Here is a 23171-nt window from a genome sequence, read left to right as displayed (position 1 = left end):
AGACCCTGACTGCCCAACATTGGCCCAGTGCTGAGTTCTGCTAAGATCTGCTGCATTGTGACCGTCTAGACTGAGTGTGAGTCACTATCAGCAGTACTAATTCTTCTCTTTTTAAGGGTGATGGAGGTCTGCCTGGCTCTGCAGGATGGCCTGGTGTATCAGGATCAGCTGGACCCAAGGTAAGAAAGATGAAGCATCCCATAATGTGTGTATTTAGTAGTGAATGATAGACACACTTAATGTACAGGTCAGTGTGGCGGGTCTTAGAGGGGCCAGTATGCTGCCCCTTAATCAGATCACTTGTATAATCCCAATGTTAGGTTGGAAAGGACACTGAAGAGCTGGGCAACGCCAGGTGTGCAGATGGCATGAAATGAAAAAACGCAAAAGGATTGATGGCAGTGCAGAAAATAGGGACCCCCAGTGTTATCAGGCCACTGACAGATATGGATAAATATGCACCCACATTAAAAGGGCATCACGCCATGTTGAGTAGGCATGTGTTCTGGGCACTGTCATCCCTGGCTTAAGTGTCCTTCCATCCAGCCATTATCCAACCCGCTATATCCTAACTACAGGGTCACAGGGGTCTGCTGGAGCCAATGGCTTAAGTGTCTTTTTTTATTTTCTTTTGTTTTTTACACTGTTGTTATGTTAATATTGCTATATAATGGGCTGTGAAAAAGTATTTACCCCCACCCGATGTCCTTTGTTTTTGTATATTTGTCACAATGAATGGCTTCAGATCTTTAGAAAAACGGTCAAATTACAACCCCAATTCCACAAACTTTTGTGACAGGATAAAAAATGTGTCTAAAACCAAAAGGAGCAGTTTGTGAATTTAATTCTATTGAAAAACACTGTGACAACACATTCTTTGATATTTTACTTTGTGAATTTCATTGTCCTTATTTAAATATCCACTCATGTCTTAACCGACTTATGTAACACACTCATGTAATAAAACTGAGTCAGTTGAGTGTTTGTCACCGTGTCACATCTGTATTTCTTTTGCCAACACTTATTAAGCATTTGGGCCCTCAAGACACAAGTTAGTTAAGTTTAACAAGTGGAATTTTCACCCATTCATCCACTATGCAGGTCTTCAGTGGTCTGGGGCCTTCATAACGCCCCACACAGGTCAGGCTTGCCAATCTCACATGCCCACACGCTCTGCTTGCACAGCCAATCTCTTGTAATCTTGGCACAATGTGGTTTGGTGTTGTCCTGCGGGAAAATGCAAGGATGTCCCTGGAAAGGCATCTGGAAGGGAGCATATGTATCTCCTAAAATTTATTCATATTGTTCCGCATTGCTGGCACTGAGACATGGCCATACTGTGACAGATGGTGGCTTTAGGACCTCTCTCGCATGGAGAACATGGCAGCTGTTTTTTTTTTTTACAAATTGGCCTGCAGTTCTTTTCTGCTAAAGTCACAGGTTGAGTGAAGCGGAGATCATGGGCTGGACACATCCGATTTTTACTTTTCCTTTATGTGCCTTAGGAGTTTCTCATCATAGCCATCCCGGAATATAATTTGGCCCTGTCAGCATCTCAGGGTGCAAGTCCTTGGATACAATAACTCAATAATGAATCACTCAATCCAAATGAAACTTGGCACCAGCATTAGAACTAGAAGCACAGATCAACTTCTTTTCATTCATTACAAATATTATTTTACTATGCTCCGATTGCAGCACAGTTGCTGAAGAAGAATATCACATTTTTCGGCAAAATCGTTACTCTTCATTCCACATAAAATATTGATCTTCAGATTTTTGGCCAAAATCACAGTCTTGCTGAGGGAGAGTCATATGGAGAATGCAATGCATTTTTATTAAAAAAACAGTAACGGCACACTGCTGTTATGATAACATGCAGTGAATATGCTTGACTTGAGCATTTCTAGTTTTCATCCTCTTTCTTTCTCTGTTCATTTATCATTCGTTTGCTCAGAGGTTGATGTGCTTGCTGCTTCCTGAGCAGCTCTTCTTTTCTCCACCCTAGCAGCCCGCTTCTTCTCTTCTTCCATTGGTATCTTTTTGCGTTAAAACTTATTAAGTCAATGTTTGTGTTGCAATTACTTAGTACGTTTTACTTAATTTTTCACTTAAGCTGGCACTTAAGTCTTCAATCTGCCAACCACCCTGCTGGCCGCTGCTGAGAGTTGATTCTACAATAAAATAAAAATAAAAAGAGGAATAAAAATCATCACCCCGAAAGCAGATAGCAGACATCACATAGTATATGTGTACTAAATTTCAGGTCAATAGTAGTAACGGTTTACAAGCTACAGGTGATTTAAAATCCTGGACAGACAAACGGACAGCCACGGTAGCGTATTATATACGATATTCAGACAATTGAGAGGTACAGTATCTGTAGATTCCCACTATTTGTAGCATAGTCGTCAGGATTCCAGGTGGTTAAGAATACACCCCTTCAAGGAGTTGCTGCAAAGGAAGGCAGAAATGGCAGCGTCCCCATGTGGCCAGAGGATAAAAAATGGCAGCCAGTAGCTGGTGTTATGAAACGGCGTCTCCAGGAATTATTGTCAGAGATGAGAAAATACCAGAAGATGAGAATTGTAGTTAGGGCCAGGACAGGTCAAAACCAGAAGATCTAAAAGATCTAAAAGGGGCAAAGTCAGAAAGGAGAACTGAGACAAAACGTAGCACTTGGCCTAAATGAACTGCAAACAAACTAAAGCTCAAGATTGTTGAAGTTTATCCAACCAAGGAATACCAAAACATGATGGATTTTCATATTTACGGTGTAACCAGCACTTATGTCACAAATGTGCTAATCTCGGTCACATGACACACCTCTTGTGTTGTATAAATCAGTTTCACCTGATTAAAAAAAAATAACTAAAAAAGACCCAAAGCCCCCATCTAAAATGTGTGATTACTACAGCCGTGTAAGCAGCGGCCACTGTGCAGAAACTCCAAGTTCTCCTTGTTTTTCTTTTTGTTTCTAAAACTGCTCTACTAGCATTAGAACTAGAAACGCAGATCAACTTCTTTTCATTCATTACAAATATTATTTTACTAGGCTCCAATTGAAGTACAGTTGCTGGAGAAAATTATCACATTTTTCTGCAAAATCGTACCTCTTCATTCCACATAAAATATTGATCTTAAGATTTCTGGCCAAAATCACACACAGCCTTGCTGAGGGAGAGTCATATGGAGAATGCAATGATGGTTGACCTCCAAGGTTATTCCTCTTTTTATTTTTATTTTATTTTACTGTAGAATCAACTCTGGACCGTGGCCAGCAGGGCGGCCGAGTGGCGCATGTATACGGGTGCCGTTCTCATCCCTACCACCTTCGCCATCACTTCTTCTACCTCTTCGTATCTTAAATCATTCTTGAGGCAGATTGAAGATTTAAGTGCCAGCTTAAGTGAAAAATTAAAGAAAACATAAAAAGAAATCGCAACACAAACACAGACTTTTTTTTTTTAATTTTATTGATTTTATTGTAATCATTCCATACAAATAGATCAATTTTTACAAAAATAGGATCGAAAACAAATCAACCCCCACCCCTGAGAAAGAGAGCATGGCCAGCAGAGTAAAACGTAAAGCTATTAAAAATAAGTAAATAAAGATAAATGGAGAAGAAAAAGAAAAGGGGAGAGAATCTGCTTCCTCTGTGCTTTAAGAGCTTATTCTAAAATGTTATTGATCAGATCCTGCCAGGTTTTGAAAAAAGTTCTGCACCAATCCTCTAAGTGTGAGTTTGATTTTTTCCAGTTTCAAATAGTATAAAACATCAGTTACCCACTGACTTAACAGAAGTGAGTTAGAATTCTTGCAGTTGAACAGACAAGTCTACGTGCCAATAGTGAAGTAAAGGCCATGACTGTTTGTTAGTCCTTCTCTACTTTAAGCCCCTCTGTGAGCCCACCAGACACGGCTGTTAGTGGGTTAGGAGGGATTGGGACACCAAGGCTGTTTGATAGGCATTTAAAGATTTTAGTCCAGAATGATGTTAACTTGATACACCCCACCCAAAACATGTGGCCCAATGAGGCTGGAACTTGATTGCAGTGTTCGCAGGTTGGATCTTGCCCTGGAAACATTTTGGACAATTTTAAGCAATGACAGATGTGCTCGATATATAATTTTGAGTTGAATAATTGTATGCTTTGCGCATATGGAGCTCGAGTGGATTCTCTGCATTGCTACCTTCCACTCCTTTTCTGAGTTATTGAGTAAGAGATCCTTTTTCCACTGTCCTCTGGGATCTTTGAAAAGGAGGGACTGTAAAATAGTTTTATATATTACAGAAATGCTGTCTGAGTCCTCAAGACTGATGAATACTTTTTCCAGCATAGAGGGAGGAGGGAGGTGAGGAAAATCAGGCAGGTTCTGTTTAAAAAAGTTTATGATTTGAAGATAATGAAAGAAATGTGTTGTTGGAAAGTTAAATTTGGAATGTAATTGTTTGTAGGATGCAAAGATGTTGTCTATGTACAGATCTCTAAGTGTTTTAATCCCAAATGTTTTCCAGATATTAAAAACTGCGTATGTTTGAGAGGGTGGGAAAAGGTGGTTCTCGTGCAGAGGTGACACAGATAAAAGATTCTCTATCTTAAAATGCTTCCTACATTGGTTTCATATTCTGAGTGAGTGAAGCACAATTGGATTGTTAGTATTTTGGCAATAACTTGCATTTATAGGGGCACAAAACAGAGAATATAAAGAAGTACTGCAGGATTTTATTTGTATTGCGGACCAAGCATGTGTAGGTTCATCTATTTGTGTCCATGTCCAGGTTTTTATAGTTTGTATGTTTGCTGCTCAGTAATAAAACTGAAAGTTAGGTAGAGCCATGCCACCTTCTGCCTTAGGTCTTTGTAGGGTCGCTCTTTGGATACATGGATGTTTTGAATTCCAAATAAATGAGGTTATGGTTGAATCCAATTTCTTAAAAAACGATTTATTGATGTGTAGTGGAATGTTTTGAAATAGAAGAAGAAGCTTAGGAAGAATATTCATCTTGATAATGTTAATTCTTCCAGCTAAAGTGAGATGAAGGGTTGACCATCTATGCAAGTTTTGCTTAATTTTTTCCATACAGACGGCGAAATTTTGTTGATAAACAGCTTTATATTTACTTGTGATGTTTACCCCTAGGTATTTAAACTGATCTGCGATGATAAAAGGGAAGGTGTCCAATCTAATATCGTGTGCTTGAGAATTCACTGGAAAGAGCACACTTTTAGTCAAATTAACTCTGAGACCAGAGATCTTTTGAAATTCTGTTAGTGCTGTTAGGACTGCAGACACAGAATTTTGTGGGTCTGATATATACAGTACCATATCATCTGCATATAGAGAAACTTTCTGTTCCAGTCCTTCTCTCATAATACCCTTTATCTCATAAGCATTTCGACAGTGAACTGCCAGTGGCTCAGTGGTGATTGCAAAAAGCAGTGGTGACAAGGGGCATACTTGTCTGGTACCACACTGTAGTTTAAAGTAGTCTGAATTAATGTTGATACAAACAAGCTTCTGGATTGGTATACAGTAGTTTGATCCATGCACAAATGTCCGGGCCAAACCCAAATTTATCCAATGTAATGAAACAGTAGTTCCATTCAATCATATCAAATGCCTTTTCTGCATTCAACGATAATAATATCTCTGGGGTGTTTGACTTTGCGGGTGAATATATTACAATAAACAGGCATCGGAGATTGGAAGCTAAGTGTCTGCTTTTAATAAATCCAGTTTGATCTTGTGATATTACCGAAGGCAGCACTTTCTCCATCCTTCTAGCTAGGACTTTGGAGAGTATCTTAACATTGTTATTCAGAAGTGAAATTGGTCTGTATGATGCTCATTGTAATAACTCCTTATTTTGTTTAGGAAAGACGGTGATTAATGCTTGGCGAAAAGTTTGAGGTAGAATTTTATTGTCTCTAGCTTCTGTGAATGTTGCTAATAAAAGGGGAGCTAGCTGAGCGGAGAATCTATATATATAATTCACAAAGTCGACGCCAGAAGGGGAAGACACCCATGAAAGCACGCACACGAAAACAAGACACCCATGAAAGCACGCAGGAAGAGGCGTGGATTCACTAAGCCGGCGACAAGTAGGAAAGAGCCTCGCCCACCAACTCTATGACCATTGGATACGACGACAACTCGCAGAGCCACACCCACTAACTGGGATGCGACACCAAGGGAAACATGCCGTCATTTCTGTTTGTCTGTGCCACAGTACACTTGCAGCTCTGAGCCACGTTGACTTTTCATTAGTCAACCTCAACCTTGGTTCACACAGAGGCAGCGCCAGAGAAAGACAGAGGCACACACAGGCAGCGCGATAGAGAGAGCTGCGCACACACAGGCCGCGCCAGAGAGACAGAGGGGCGCGTACACACACACACACACAGAGAGGCAACACCAGAGAGAGAGACAGAGGCACACACAGGCAGCGCAAGAGAAAGCCGCTCAATCCTTTAAAACTGAAGTTAAAACACAATGAAGGAAGCAGTCTTTAAAAACCAATAAGCTCTGTGCCTCTTTTTCATTAGCGTCTCACCTGCTTCAGGCCCTGCAACAGTCGAGACGCTCTCTCTGCAGCTGACCTTCTCTGTGCCTGACTCCACTACTGTCAGTCGCTTGATTAAAAATGGCTTTTTGAAGGGGAGCCATGGATCTGCTATACCACAGGAACACATTGCCTTCGAGCCTGCTCTCGCTCACTGTAACGTACTGGCTTGCTCTCTCTCTCTCTCTCTCTCCTCACTCGCTCACACACTACACAGGGGAGAAATGCCCGAAGCAGAGAGACAGAGGGGGTGGGGGCTCCCGTGCTGCTGAGAGACAGAGTGGGAGGGGACTGGTGTGCTGCTGAGAGAGAGAGAGAGAGGGGGGGTGCTGGGGAGGCTTGCCTGCTGCTGAGAGAGAGAGAGAGAGGGGGGGGGGGGGCTGAGGAGGCTCACGTGCTGCTGAGAGAGAGAGGGGGGGCTGGGGAGGCTCGCGTGCTGCTGAGAGAGGGGGAGGGGGCTCGCGTGCTGCTGAGAGAGAGAGAGAGAGAGAGGGTATGGCTGGGGAGGCTCGCGTGCTGCTGAGAGAGAGAGCCTGCGCATGCACTGCACATGCCATGCAGCTGAGCAGGGAGCCTGGGTGTTTATGTCAGTGTTATTCAATGTTTTTACTATTACACTGTGCATTCTATGGTGTAATAATTAACTATATTTGTGCTTAAAAATCTTTAAAAAAATATATTTACATACAGTTCGTATGGTCTGGAATGGATTAATTGTATTTACATGCAATCCTATGGGGGAAATTGCTTCGGTTCATGACCAAATCGGTTTACGATCAGAGGTTTGGAACGAATTATGGTTGTGAACCGAGGTTCCACTGTATATTGAGTCTAGAAAATTCAAGTCTTTGAAAGGTTGCAACAAAATGATGAAAGAACGGGCACATTTTTTTCTCACAAGCTGGGTGGGTGTTAGTTAGTTAATTAGTTACTTGAAGGATTTCAATATTTAATATGCACAAGCGGTAACACTGCAAAAGCAGCCCAAAACAGAAAAGACTGCTGGCAAAAAGTGGCTGACAAATTAAACGCGTGTGCATTGTACTTACTGAATTACTGGATTTTGCAAATGTTCATTTTTTCCCTCTGCTTAAAAAACATTAAAAAAGCGGCGTGATTATGCGGCGTATACTATGCCGCGGGTTGGTATGCAGCATGTAAAACAGTTTGTCGCGGATAATTTGCCTTTTACTTTAACACGAAGACAATTTCCTGTTAGATTTGCCTTTGCGATGACAATTGATAAGGCACAGGGCCAAACTTTCAAAAAGATGTGCATGTATCTGCCAAAACCAGTTTTCAGTCACGGACAGTTGTATGTTGCTCTCTCCAGAGTTCCATCTTTTCATTCACTTACAGGTATGCCTGCAGGAACACGTGCAGCGAGCGAGAGAGAGCGAGCGACACACACACGCATACAGGCGCGGGAGAGAGAGAGCGCTGGACGCATAAGAATAATAATACTTTATTACATTGATATACCGGTGTTTTCAGTATTCAAAGCGCTATCCACACAGTGAGAAACCGGGAAGCGAACCCAAAATCTTCCACGGTCTCCTTACTGCAAAACAGCAGCACTACCATTGCGCTACAAGGCAGTTAAAGAATGCACCGGCCTCGATTTAGTTTTCACTTCTGTTTACAGCGATCGGATCGTAGCGTGCATTGTTGCAATGTTACTTTTCTTGGTGGCTTATTACATTACGGATGTTTCACATGTTAATTTTTTTCCCTGTGCTTAAAAGACATTAAAAAAGTGTTTCTTAACTGTGACTCCAGAACAACTCAGTACGCAAGCTATATTAAGCGTCAACAACGAAGACTCGCTGCACCTTAATGAACAAGTGCTGAAACTTATCCCTACCAACGAAATAACTTTCACCAGTGTGGCCTCCATCGTCACAGACGATCCCGCTTTTAGTCACGGACAATTGTATGTTGCTCTCTCCAGAGGTCCATCTTTTCATTCACTCATAGTGGTATCCACAAACCCACCCCATTTGGACAACTGTGTCGTTCAGCAAGTGTTCACCCATCAATACATAATTATGCGGCATATGTTACGCCGCAGGTTGGCTAGTTTCTTATAAAATTCATCAGGGTAGCCATTGGGGCCTGCTGCTTTCCCATTCTGAAGTGACTTTATAGCATCTTACTTAATCAGTTTTAATGCAAAAAGATGCCGACGACAGAAAAGAAGCAGCGGGCCTCTAGGGTGGAAAAAAGAAGAGCTGCTCAGGAAGTAGCAAGCGTAGCAACCTCTGAGCAAATGAATGCTAAACGTACAGAGAAAGAAGATGAAAACTAGGAATGATCAAGTCAAGTGGATTCACTGCACGTTATCGTGATGTGTGCCGTTACTGGTATATATTTATATATATATACTGGTGTGAAAAACTATTTGCTCCCTTCCTGATTTCTTATTCTTTTGCATGTTTGTCACACAAAATGTTTCTGATCATCAAACACATTTAACCATTAGTCAAATATAACACAAGTAAACACAAAATGCAGTTTGTAAATGGTGGTTTTTATTATTTAGGGAGAAAAAAAAATCCAAACCTACATGGCCCTGTGTGAAAAAGTAATTGCCCCCTGAACCTAATAACTGGTTGGGCCACCCTTAGCAGCAATAACTGCAATCAAGCGTTTGCGATAACTTGCAATGAGTCTTTTACAGTGCTCTGGAGGAATTTTGGCCCACTCATCTTTGCAAAATTGTTGTAATTCAGCTTTATTTGAGGGTTTTCTAGCATGAACCGCCTTTTTAAGGTCATGCCATAGCATCTCAATTGGATTCAGGTCAGGACTTTGACTAGGCCACTCCAAAGTCTTCATTTTGTTTTTCTTCAGCCATTCAGAGGTGGATTTGCTGGTGTGTTTTGGGTCATTGTCCTGTTGCAGCACCCAAGATCGCTTTAGCTTGAGTTGACGAACAGATGGCCGGACATTCTCCTTCAGGATTTTTTGGTAGACAGTAGAATTCATGGTTCCATCTATCACAGCAAGCCTTCCAGGTCCTGAAGCAGCAAAACAACCCCAGACCATCACACTACCACCACCATATTTTACTGTTGGTATGATGTTCTTTTTCTGAAATGCTGTGTTCCTTTTACGCCAGATGTAACGGGACATTTGCCTTCCAAAAAGTTCAACTTTTGACTCATCAGTCCACAAGGTATTTTCCCAAAAGTCTTGGCAATCATTGAGATGTTTCTTAGCAAAATTGAGACGAGCCCTAATGTTCTTTTTGCTTAACAGTGGTTTGCGTCTTGGAAATCTGCCATGCAGGCTGTTTTTGCCCAGTCTCTTTCTTATGGTGGAGTCGTGAACAGTGACCTTAATTGAGGCAAGTGAGGCCTGCAGTTCTTTAGACGTTGTCCTGGGGTCTTTTGTGACCTCTCGGATGAGTCGTCTCTGCGCTCTTGGGGTAATTTTGGTCGGCCGGCCACTCCTGGGAAGGTTCACCACTGTTCCATGTTTTTGCCATTTGTGGATAATGGCTCTCACTGTGGTTCGCTGGAGTCCCAAAGCTTTAGAAATGGCTTTATAACCTTTACCAGACTGATAGATCTCAATTACTTCTGTTCTCATTTGTTCCTGAATTTCTTTGGATCTTGGCATGATGTCTAGCTTTTGAGGTGCTTTTGGTCTACTTCTCTGTGTCAGGCAGCTCCTATTTAAGTGATTTCTTGATTGAAACAGGTGTGGCAGTAATCAGGCCTGGGGGTGGCTACGGAAATTGAACTCAGGTGTGATACACCACAGTTAGGTTATTTTTTAACAAGGGGGCAATTACTTTTTCACACAGGGCCATGTAGGTTTGGATTTTTTTTCTCCCTAAATAATAAACACCATCATTTAAAAACTGCATTTTGTGTTTACTTGTGTTATATTTGACTAATGGTTAAATGTGTTTGATGATCAGAAACATTTTGTGTGACAAACATGCAAAAGAATAAGAAATCAGGAAGGGGACAAATAGTTTTTCACACCACTGTATATATATATATATATATATATATATATATATATATATATATATTTATTTATTTTGTCAAAGATGAGACAACAGCCACGAAAAGATTTGGGGCATCCACCCATATAATTTTTCCTGGCTGCAAATGGAAGAATTTTTAGTACAAATATGTACAGGTTTGAGTCTAAAACAGAACTAACTGGTGAGATTGAGATGGTGGATTTCTAAAATGTGGCAGAGGAAGTTAGGTGATTATGACTGGAACCGGAAGTGACATCATCAGGGCTCGTGACTGGAAGTGATGTCATGGAAGCCTGGCACAATTTCCCATAATGGGTCTGCAGTGGAAAAAGAGAAAGGACCTTGCCACCCCCAGGTCTGGTGTGGAATTACCTTCCTTCAAGCCCTTTAACTACCTCTCATGTGCATGTGTGTGACAATTTATTTATTTATTTGTTTGTTTGTTTGTTTATATCTATTATCTGTTTGTCTATTATATAGTGCCATTCACATCTATCTATCTATCTATCTATCTATCTATCTATCTATCTATCTATCTATCTATCTATCTATCTATCTATCTATCTATCTATCTATCTATCTATCTATCTATCTATCTATCTATCTATCTATCTATCTATCTTGTTTATTTTATAGTAACATTCATTCCTAGCCTTTCCCATCTGTCTATTTATTTTATAGAGTGTATAGTGTCTTTCTGTCTATTTGGAGTTGCACAGTACCTGTTCATGTCCGTTTGTATTTTATTTTATTTTTTTACACTTTTGCATTAATGATTATTTTTCTTTACTACCATATTAATTTGACAGGTTATTTATTTTGTAATAGCTCATTATATAGTGCCTTTCACTTCTCTCCCTCTTCTCTGAACTCTACAGTATCTCTGTGTGTATTTTGTATTTTATTTCTTGGTTTTGTTTTTTTCTACTTTTCTGTTTGCTGGTTCATTTCTTTTGATGCTGACTCGTATGATTTATTTCTACTGAATTGTTTCATTATTTCTCTTGTGTGTGTGTGTGTGTGTGTGTGTGTGTGTGTGTGTGTGTGCGTGTGTGTGTGTGTGTGCATGTGTACCTGCACATTGTCACATATGCCCATCTGAGGATCACCTTCTTCCTGGCTTATTACTTGGTAAACCAAACCACCGCGAGGCGGGAAGGGCACTGTCACTAATGGCATCGTCTTTTTCTATTCCTACAGCACAGAGAAGACGCCCAATGAGGGCATATCTGACTCCGCCCCCTCTGGTCAGGGGACTATATATTTTGAGGTGCTCCCAGAAGATAACGTCTCATTGTGGGCCGACACTTGGCAGAGACGGAACTCTAGACCCAAACTGAGAACCCCAAGAAGCGATTATCTTGCTGTATTTTGCTTTTTTTGCGCCATCACGTGCCATTTTTGTAAAAAGTCTATTCAGTTAATTAAACATGGCGACTCGTCTGGTACTCCAACATTTAATTTGGATCCCGTGTCATACCCCGCATGACCACAACATATTTATTCAGTGTTTATTATGGTCTGTACGTACTCCTGCATTTATTTATTTTGTTCTCTAGCTAGCTGGTCATTTATTTCTCTACTTATCTCTCTGCTGTTTATTTGTGTTTTAATGCAGTGATTCATTTTGATTTTCTTTAACCCTAATTTAAACCCTTTAAATTTTTCTTAACTTTTTTTCTAACAGGGAGATCCCGGGCTGAGAGGCGTCAAAGGAGCCCCCGGTGACCACGGAGATGATGTAAGCCCCGGCGGGCCAACACCTGAGGGGGATGGTGTGACTGGAGCCATCATGTTGTGTGTTTGTGTTGAGCAGCTGGTCCTTGCCTGGACTGTCAGGTTGTCATCACTTATCACTTTGGGGCTCACGCTATGCGGGTGCCCAGTGGGTTCCTTTTATTAATGAGAGGTTCATCAAAATAACAGAAACTGGAGTAAAGTGGAGCGTCTCCTGTATGTGGCGCCTGTGGTTTGGCCTCCCTGAAACCAAAGCAGCCATCTGTGAAGGAGCAGATCTGGGATGTGAAGGTGGGAGTGGAGGAGCACACAATGAACGAGAGCTCAGGAACTGCAGGAAGATGATCAGATTAGAGAACAGAATGGCCTTTGTGCTTCACTCCTACAACGGCAGGAAGCGTGGACGAGCTTGTGGCCACTTCATCCTCTGCCAAGTAAAGCATCAGTTTGTGTCAATTTGAGAAGTTCCCTCTGCCAAATTCATGTTACTTTAATGAGCTGAGGCTTCTGCCCAGAGTGACACACAAAGCTGTTTGGAGGTTTCCGACAATGCGGAGGCAGGCTGGCAAGGTCACTTGGTCAGGGGCTGCTAGAAAGAATGTGCAGTCTGATCCTTCACCACAAGGGGGCCACAGGGTTGGTGCGCTGCATTCAGCAAGCTGCCTGGGACACCAGAGAAATCGGCGAGTTCATCAAAAATGAATGTAAAAATGGTAGCAGAGTTCAGTTACAAAACGCTAATTAAGAAAACAGCATCAGCATGGCGATGGGCTTTGAGCCTTCACTGAGTTGTTAAGGGAGTCCCTCAGAAACGGGAGGGCCAGAAATGAGAGGGAAGTGAGAAGAAAACTGACATGAGGCACACAGCAGGGCATAGGAGGACAAGAGGACAGGGTGACAGGACAGGATGGGGACAAGACAGCAAGAGGGGGACACAGGGGGGCAAAGGGGGATCTGATCAGATAAAAATTAAAAGGAGCAAAAGAAGGACACCAGCCTGGCAGCGAGCATAAAAATGGGGGCAAAAAGTGAAAAAGAATCCGTGGTGACCTGTCTGTACCTCTGTCACTTCACAGGGCGACTTAGGACCTGCAGGACCTGCTGGGGCAAAGGTCAGTTGGTGAAAAAATACTTGTTTTTACTAAAAAAAGACCTATCTGTTATATAGTGCCTCTCACATCTATCTAAATCTGTTTTATAGCACATTTCTATTTATATCTATCTATTATATAGTGCCTTTCCCATCTTTCTATCTTAACAATTTTCGCCCACTTATCTCTCACTTACCTTTTCTGTCAAATGTTCTTGAGCGTTCTTGGCTGTATTATTTGTAGCTATGGACTGGCTTATCATTTTTTATGCAGATGATACTCAACTCTATTTCAATGTTAAAAGTGAAACTGCTTCAGGGCTTCCTCAGCTCACAACACTTGCCTCAGTGAAATTGAAACCTGGATGGAGCAGAACTCTTTAAAATTAAACTGCAACCAAACCGAACTCCTGCAAATTGGCACTACTGTAAAGGGCAACTTAAGAATATGAGCTCCTGCTCAGTCAGTCTTGGTGGTGATCTCATCAGACCTTCTGATGCAAGGAATCCTGGTGTCATCTTTGATTCCTCCCTTTCTCATTCCGCCCACATAAACCACATTAAGAAACTTTCTTACTCCCCTCCCTCTCCGCGTCACATATCCCTGTGTTTGCTCATTGTTCTCCTTTTCTAATGCAGAGAAACTTATTTCTGCTTTTATCATATCCTGCATTGATTATTATAACTCCCTACTGGCAGGTGTCCCTTCTATTCTTATGTCTATCTATCTATCTATCTATCTATCTATCTATCTATCTATCTATCTATCTATCTATCTATCTATCTATCTATCTATCTATCTATCTATCTATCTATCTATCTATCTGTAGTGCCTTTCATTTCTATTGATACATTATGAAGTGCTTTCTAAGTGAATGATAAATTTCAGTTTCTGATTTTTAATAAATTTGTAAATATCTCTGAAACACATTTTCACTTTGTCATTATGAGTTACTGAGCAGAGAAAAAATTGGCAAAATGGCAAATTTATCCATTAAATATTAAATCTACAACACAATAAAATGTGCAGAAAGTGAAGTGAATCTACCATATTTTGCTCTTAATTAGTATACACTTTTCTGTGAAAGGCACAATACAACATAAAGGCCGATTACTCATAAAATGATTAATAATAATAATAATAATACATTGCATTTATATGGTGCTTTTCCCAAGTTCAATTCTCAGTACTGATTCCTTGCTGTTTTACATTATGGGCTTCCCACTTTGGTGGAGCCCACACATCATAAAGAGATGCCCTGCCAACAGCCTGGTGCTTACCTGAATTATGGAGGGTCACAGCGGTGGTGCACATCAGCAGATGGTGACCCCACGCTCTTAGGCAGTGACATACACAGATCCTTTGGTGGGTCAAAAGGGAGCAGGGTCACTGTGTGTGACGGACTTTGTTACATTTTAATCCTGGACACAACTCAGTAACTACCAGTGATGAGTGAAAGCAGCCAAGTTTCAATTTTCATACAGTTTAGCAAAACTGTGAAAACTTGCAAAATAACAAAATTCACTAAGGATTTTTTTGTTGTTGTGGGTTATTGAGTGTCACACTAATGGGCAAGAATGGCAATTTCATCCATTCTAAATTAGACTGAAGGGGTCTGAATGCCTTGCGAATCCACTGTACACACATTTACATAGATGGCCTTTTCAGCCTGTTTAATCTGTGCTGCACTTCTCTCTCTACAATTTCCAAATCACTCAGTACCTCCTTTGTAGTTTTTATTAGAATAAAGTGATTTGAAGTGACGTGTAAAATGTGTAACATGAACTGTAAATGTGTCCTTCAAGGGTGAAAAAGGAGAGCCAGGACTGCAGGGTCCACCCGGACCTCGAGGGTCACAAGGCGACAAGGTAAAGAACGACGACGACAACACTCTCTCTTGGTTTGCATTTTACAGCTCCATGCAGGACAAAAGCTGTTTACTTAAAGATCAAATTTCATAAAAAGGGCAAATTTACAATGGCTGAAATATTCAGTGATTTCAGTCGATTTGGCAGTGTAGTAAGAGAAATGGCTTTGAGTGGTCAAATTTGGAGTGCAGTGCAGCATTGGCCTTTGTCATTCTACTCAGCCAGATGTGCTTTTTGTTTGGCCTGATTACCAAGATGTTGCTAGGCAGGGTAAACAGGAAATGTGGTGTATGATGTCACCTGATCAAAGTTATAAAGGTCAGCATCTCACACCTACTGATTGTCCGAGTTTACGGATGTTCTCTGGTGTTCATTGATTTGTCTTTCTTGATATTCTGGCTACAACTTCCCTACTGTTTTCATCTTTCATTTCTTCTCTCATTCTGACAGCACTTGCTCGTGGACTTTACTGGCTCCTGACCTTTTTCGCTTGGTTTATTTCTCCTGAGTTTGGTTGAATATTTGAAACTAATTTAAAAGATTTATCCCTGCCACCAATCCTGACATGTTTTCTGACTTTGGCTCCATCTCCTGGTTTGAAAATTCAATTTTAATTGTTGTTACTTTTTGATTGATTGATTTTTCCTGAATTAGTTGGACAGCTCATTAATTAGTCATTCATTGATTAAGCAGCCAGTCAATTAAAGTGGGTCATTAACTCATTCCCATATTTTGTTTATTGGTTCATTGAAGTGTTCAGTCTGGGGTTTCTGCTCGGCCCGCTGCTCCTTCTGACCTCCGAGTTCTGTGTTTTCTTGAATGTGTGAGAATTCATGACTGGTGTGACACCTTCTGGGCTTCTGTTTCAGGGAACTGCTGGTCCTCCGGGGTCCCAAGGACATGAAGGGCTCACTGGCGATCCCGGATCTCCGGTAATTTTCTCCTTTTCTTAACTGAAGCTGTGTGTGTCTAATGGCACGCCATGCATCTGTGGCCTAACATCTCTCTCTGTCCCCTTCTCCTCCTGTCAGGGCTCGGCAGGGACCAGAGGGTTAAAAGGATATAAAGGAGAGCCTGGAGTCCCGGGGCCTCAGGTCAGTATATTTAATATTAATAATAATAATCAACCATATTTATATAGCACCTTTTCCATGTTAATGCTCTAACCTTCAACTACTCAGATAATACTTCCTAATTTCTTAATGGCTGTTTTTCATTTGGTGGCCTTTATAGTGCAATGAGCCCATCATCTGTAGGGGGCGCTTTATTAGAAATAATAAAGTATTGATGTTGAATAAAGATGGTGGCAGATGTCCGCCGCCATCAGCACTTCACTCAGAAAAATCTCATTGGACGTTGCATCTCAGCCATATGGTGGACCCATATAGCAAATAATCAAATGTCGATGTGCAGGGGCCCACCAACCCAAGAAGAGACCACTGAGGTCAAACAAACAGACCCCAATAGTCACAAATAACTCGGAAATTTGTGGGATTAAAAAGCACTGAGGATATGGTGTTAAATATGGCAGCAAATAATGAGAGGTCAAGCAAAAAGTTGCCTGACGAAGGGGCCTGAGCTGCCTCAATAGCTTGCATATTGTAATCTGTTCAGGTAGCAAATAAAATGGGTCATTTTGCTTGACTTCTCATTACATCCATAATGGCTAACATTGTGTAAGACCCTAGTATAGCAGCAAATTATAAAAATGAGAGGCACTGGATTATTCGCTGATGCATCTCTTTGCAAATTGGCGAGACTCGAGCCATCCTTGCTCTTGAAGGACTAAGCCTTTTATATATACGAGAACGTGCTCGCCTCACCCAGTCCACATCACCTTCTTATTCAATTTATCACATCCTTATTAGTCCTAAACTTTGCCTGTCCCAGGCCCTTTGGGGCATCAGTTTCAGAATAAATGTGTATTTTCTAAACATGAAGCAAATGATGAGGTCACACATAAAATGCTTTGTCTTCAGACTGTTTGTGTTTGAATACAACAGCCACACTTATTTCTAGAGCATATTTTCATACAACTGGTGTAGCTCAAAGTGCTTTACAAGATGAAGAAAGAAACATTTATTAAAATAAAAATAAGATTTGGCAATACTAAATATCAAAGAATAAAGCAAGGACCAATGGCTGGGAGGAAAAAAAAAACAGAAAAAAAAACTCCAGAGGGCTGGAGAAATAAAACAAAATCTGCAGGGGTTCCCAGGCCATCGAGACCACCCAGCCCCCCTAACTTTAATGATCTCAATTAACAACAACAACAACAACATTTATGCACATTTTCATACAAAAAAGTAGCTCAAAGTGCTTTAAATAATGAAGAAAAGAAAAATAAAAGGCAAAATAAAGATTAAAATAAGACAACATTAGTTAACATAGAAAACGAGTAAGGTCCGATGGCCAGGGGGGACAGAAAAAACAAAAAAAAAAACTCCAGACGGCTGGAGAAAAAAATAAAATCTGCAGGGGTTCCATGGCTTTCAGGTGTCAGGTGAAAGAATTAGATGATGCTGGTCATATGGACCTCTGGCCTTCAATCCAATAATGTAGGGACATCACGGTGCTTTGATCAGGTGGTGGTGGCACAGATCACCACCACCAAAAACCGGAAAAAGAACAGTAGAGAAAAGTAGGAGTTAGTATGGATTGTGGAGCCTTGATGTAAATGATAGTTCAGTGCACATATAGCTTAACAGGGTTACACTAAAATGAAGCTCTGAGAAAGCCATTTTACAATAACGGGTGTTTAGCAGTTTTTTAAAGTGCTCCTCCATATGAGCCTGGTGAATTTCTATCGGTAAACTCGTATTTCGGAGTTTAGGTGCATAACAGCAGAAGGCCGCCTCATCACTTCTTTTCAGTTTAGCTGTTGGAATTCTAAGCTGACCCTCATTTGAAGATCTAAGATTGCAATTTGGAGGGTAAAGTGACAGGCCTTCTGAGATATACAATGGAGCAGATGACTTAAGGCTTTGTAAACCATAAACAGGATTTTGAAGTCAGTTCTAAATGGCACAGGTAACCAGTGTAGTGACGCTAAGACTGGGGTGATGGGCTTGGATTTTCTTTTCCTAGTTAAGAGTCTGGCAGCTGCATTCTACACTCGTTGTAATCGATAGATGTCTTTTTTTGGGTGGTCCTGAGAGGAGTGCGTTACACTAATCTAGTCGACTAAAAAAAAAAATTGTCATCATTTTTGCAAAGTTTTAAAAGATCTAACTTTTGCTTATTTCTTAAGTGAAAAATTGCTTTCCTGGCAATCTGATTAATATGTGTTTTAAAACTTAGGTCAGAGTCAATAATTACCCCTAAATTCTTTACCTCCATCTTGACTTTAAAGATCAAGTTGATTTCTAATACCCTCACTGTATCCATTTTTTCTGTTTTCTTCTTATTTAGTTTTAAAAAAATGACGACTCATCCACTCAGAAACACAGGTGAGACATTGGGTCAGGGTCAGTTTACAAATCACTCTATTTTATCTTTATTAGCATTTTCCGCACATTCCATACATTTTCCATGGGGTTGTTACAGTGTATCCAGAAAGTATTCACAGCGCATCACTTTATCCACATTTTGTTATGTTACAGCCTTATTCCAAAATGGATTAAATTCATTTTTTTCCTCAGAATTCTGCACACAACACCCCATAATGACAACGTGAAAAAAGTTTACTTGAGGTTTTTGCAAATGTATTAAAAATAAAAAAACTGAGAAAGCACATGTACATAAGTATTCACAGCCTTTGCTCAATACTTTGTCGATGCACCTTTGGCAGCAATTACAGCCTCAAGTCTTTTTGAATATGATGCCACAAGCTTGGCACACCTATCCTTGGCCAGTTTGGCCCATTCCTCTTTGCAGCACCTCTCAAGCTCCATCAGGTTGGATGGGAAGTGTCGGTGCACAGCCATTTTAAGATCTCTCCAGAGATGTTCAATCGGATTCAAGTCTGGGCTCTGGCTGGGCCAATCAGGGACATTCACAGAGTTGTCCTGAAGCCACTCCTTTGATATCTTGGCTGTGTGCTTAGGGTCGTTGTCCTGCTGAAAGATGAACCGTCGCCCCAGTCTGAGGTCAAGAGCGCTCTGAAGCAGGTTTTCATCCAGGATGTCTCTGTACATTGCTGCAGTCATCTTTCCCTTTATCCTGACTAGTCTCCCAGTCCCTGCCGCTGAAAAACATCCCCACAGCATGATGCTGCCACCACCATGCTTCACTGTAGGGATGGTGCCAGGTTTCCTCCAAACATGATGCCTGGCATTCACACTAAAGAGTTTAATCTTTGTCTCATCAGACCAGAGAATTTTCTTTCTCATGGTCTGAGAGTCCTTCAGGTGCCTTTTGGCAAATTCCAGATGGGCTGCCATGTGCCTTTTACTAAGGAGTGGCTTCCGTCTGGCCACTGTACCATACAGGCCTGATTGGTGGATTGCTGCAGAGATGGTTGTCCTTCTGGAAGGTTCTCCTCTCTCCCCAGAGGACCTCTGAAGCTCTGACAGAGTGACCATCGGGTTCTTGGTCACCTCCCTGACTAAGGCCCTTCTCCCCCGATTGCTCAGTTTAGATGGCTGGCCAGCTCTAGGAAGAGTCCTGGTGGTTTCGAACTTCTTCCACTTACAGATGATGGAGGCCACTGTGCTCATTGGGACCTTCAAAGCAACAGAAATTTTTCTGTAACCTTCCCCAGATTTGTGCCTCAAGACATTCCTGTCTCGGAGGTCTACAGACAATTCCTTTGACTTCATGCTTGGTTTGTGCTCTGACATGAACTGTCAACTGTGGGACCTTATATACACAGGTGTGTGCCTTTCCAAATCATGTCCAATCAACTGTATTTACCACCGGTGGACTCCAATGAAGCTGCAGAAACATCTCAAGGATGATCAGGGGAAACAGGATGAACCTGAGCTCAATTTTGAGCTTCATGGCAAAGGCTGTGAATACTTATGTACATGTGCTTTGTCAATTTTTTTTTTTACGACTCCCCACCTGTGCACTTATTTTTAATAAATTTGCAAAAATCTCAAGTAAACTTTTTTCACGTTGTCATTATGGGGTGTTGTGCGTAGAATTCTGAGGAAAAAAATGAATTTAATCCATTTTGGAATAAGGCTGTAACATAACAAAATGTGGAAAATGTGATGCACTGGGAATACTTTCCGGATGCACTGTATATCGTGTCCCTCCCCAGTATTCACATGAAAGAAAGGTTTCACTTAATGTGAATTCAGAAAGTCAGCTTACACTCCCAAAAATTATCAGCTGAAGTCACAGAGTCCCTGGTCACTGTCTTCACACACATCAGTGAAGCAGGAGGCATGGCCAGCAGGGCACGTCTTCTGTGCCATCTATAGTATTAGGTAAAGGGAACTTGAGTAAAGAAAGGAAACCGTTTTTTAAATTGGCTTTTGGAAAATTTTACTGCTAAAGGTCTCCAACACATTATGAAAAGCTAATTGCCCCTCAGCTGACTAAAGTTCATTTGTAATTGGACCACAGCCAGCCGTGTTCATGTAAACCTCCCCACATGCTGACCCTCAACAGTCAAGTGGTCATCACCAGAACATGCCATCTCAATCAAATGACATTTCAGATAAGAGGAGCAAGAAAGTTGTTTAAACTTACCAGTTAGGGAAGGAAAGGGTGACAAAGTCATTTCTAAGTCATCCTCTAGTGAGAGCCGGTATCTCCACGTTGTAATGAACTAGAAGTCCCAAAGCAGACAAGTCCCAATAAGTTACAAAAGTACTTCTGAAAATGCCCGCTGGTGGGGAAAATATCATCAAAAACCCCAGCTCGATACAAAGACAGTTACATGCCTCACCCCTGGACAAACTGGTGAGGAAGGCAAGCTCTATTGTTGGCATGGAGCTGGACAGTTTAACATCTGTGGCAGAGCGAAGGGTGCTCAGCAGGCTCCTATCAATTATGGAGAATCCACTGCATCCACTTAATAGTATCATCTCCAGACAGAAGAGCAGCTTCAGCGACAGACTGCTGTCACTGTCCTGCTCCACTGACAGATTGAGGAGATCGTTCCTTCCCCAAACTATGCGACTCTTTAATTCCACCCGGGGGGGGGGGGGGGGGGTAAACGTTAACATTTAACATTATACATAGTTATTGTCTGTTTTTCACCTGCATTATTATCATTCTTTAATATTATTTATTGTATCAGTATGCTGCTGCTGAAGAATGTGAATTTCCCATTGGGATTAATAAAGTATCTATCTATCTATCTATCTATCTATCTATCTATCTATCTATCTATCTATCTATCTATCTATCTATCTATCTATCTATCTATCTATCTATCTATCTATCTATCTATCTATCTATCTATCTATCTATCTATCTATCTATAGTGTGAAATAAATGACTGGACACACAATGAAAGTTTGGGGCAGCCACCCGTATAGTTTCCCTGGCTGCAAAATGGTTTAAGTTTTAGTACAATGTGTACTGATTTAAGTCCAAAGTAGAACTGCTCAAGTATGGAGGATGAGGGGTTTATATAGTCAGTGTCCAGGAGGTGATGTTCTCGGGGCCGGAACAGGCAGGATTTCTCATATTTGGTCTGCGGGGAGAAAAGAGAGAGGTTTAGCGCAACTTTCCGCCCCCTGGCCTGGCGTGGAATTGGTGTTTTCTGGTCCCTTTGGTTGACTCCCAAGTGCACGTGTGTGACAGTAGAATCTTTGTAAAATAAAAAAAGATTTATTTCTACAAACTGTGTGGAGGCAGAAAAGAAAGCTCTGTGGAGTACAAAAGACAAAGTGGAGTTGCCTGTGATGCAAAGACAATCCAAAGGAAACAAGTCCTGTTAGACATACTGTCACCCTTGGGTTACACGATTGCACAGATCCATTGAAGGTTTTCAAGAAACATAAACTTTATTCGTAAACAGCATAATAAAGCATAAAGCAGAGGATATCTGGTGGAGAAGTGAGACAAGGCAATAAGCAAAAAAGACAGGTGCTGTACAGGCTTTTAAATATATGAAGCAGATCACGCGACACAGCAGCAGCAGCAGCCGCCCAGCATCTAACGGAGCACAGAGGAGGCAAACTGTATGTGTTCCCATTGCAACAGCATTCAAGAGGGGGCCTCGGAGGAGCGACCCCATTTTCCAGGAGTGTGCAGAGCCCCCTTCTTCACAATACTTAGAGGTGAAATCAGGAAAAGAGGGCAAAATGGTCAAAATCCAGAAAAAAGGTCCAAGATCTCAACAACTCCAGAGCGCATTCATAGTGAATCACCAGGAACTGTGGGTGACCCTCTGGATTTATAGGGTGTAGGGCAGTTCCTGGTGGTGACTGGAAGGTGGCCCCACCTCTTGGGGGACCACACACAAAACACATGGGCAGATACAGATACATAAAACCGTAAAAAGTACTGCAAAAATAAGGGAAACAAATAATAGCGACATCAAATAATATAAAAATGTAGATAGATAGATAGATAGATAGATAGATAGATAGATAGATAGATAGATAGATAGATAGATAGATAGATAGATAGATAGATAGATAGATAGATAGATACTTTATTAATCCCTAGGGGAAATTTACATACTCCAGCAGCAGCATACTGATAAAGAACAATATTAGATTAAAGAGTGATAACAATGCAGGTATACAGACAGACAATAATTTTAACGTTTACCCCCCGGGTGGAATTGAAGAGTCACATAGTATGGGGGAGGAACAATCTCCTCAGTCTGTCAGTGGAGCAGGACGGTGACAGCAGTCTGTACAACAGAAACCAAGAATTTAAACCCCAGCCATGGCTGAGATTTGACACACATAGATGTTATGTATCAGTGTGAATTTATGTGTATTTTTTGTGAGCTTAGAATGATTATTTATCATATCGTTATGATATTTCTGCTG

The 23171-nt window shown here is 41.2% G+C and overlaps 1 protein-coding gene across 1 annotated transcript in view; it reads left to right on the top strand.

Annotated features, from left to right (window-relative positions):
* Positions 1 to 23171, top strand: part of LOC114664076 (collagen alpha-1(VI) chain-like) — a 146285-nt gene that overhangs the window by 61319 nt on the left and 61795 nt on the right. The window contains exons 15-20 of the mRNA XM_051936114.1: positions 117 to 179; positions 12259 to 12312; positions 13385 to 13420; positions 15205 to 15267; positions 16137 to 16199; positions 16299 to 16361. Coding sequence (XP_051792074.1) covers positions 117 to 179; positions 12259 to 12312; positions 13385 to 13420; positions 15205 to 15267; positions 16137 to 16199; positions 16299 to 16361 — 342 coding nt within the window. The remainder of the gene's footprint in view (positions 1 to 116; positions 180 to 12258; positions 12313 to 13384; positions 13421 to 15204; positions 15268 to 16136; positions 16200 to 16298; positions 16362 to 23171) is intronic.

Source organism: Erpetoichthys calabaricus, chromosome 13 (genome assembly GCF_900747795.2).
Source record: "Erpetoichthys calabaricus chromosome 13, fErpCal1.3, whole genome shotgun sequence".
Classification (NCBI taxonomy): domain Eukaryota; kingdom Metazoa; phylum Chordata; class Cladistia; order Polypteriformes; family Polypteridae; genus Erpetoichthys; species Erpetoichthys calabaricus.
Note: the sequence above shows the minus strand (reverse complement) of the source record. Positions and strands in the feature narration are given on the sequence as shown.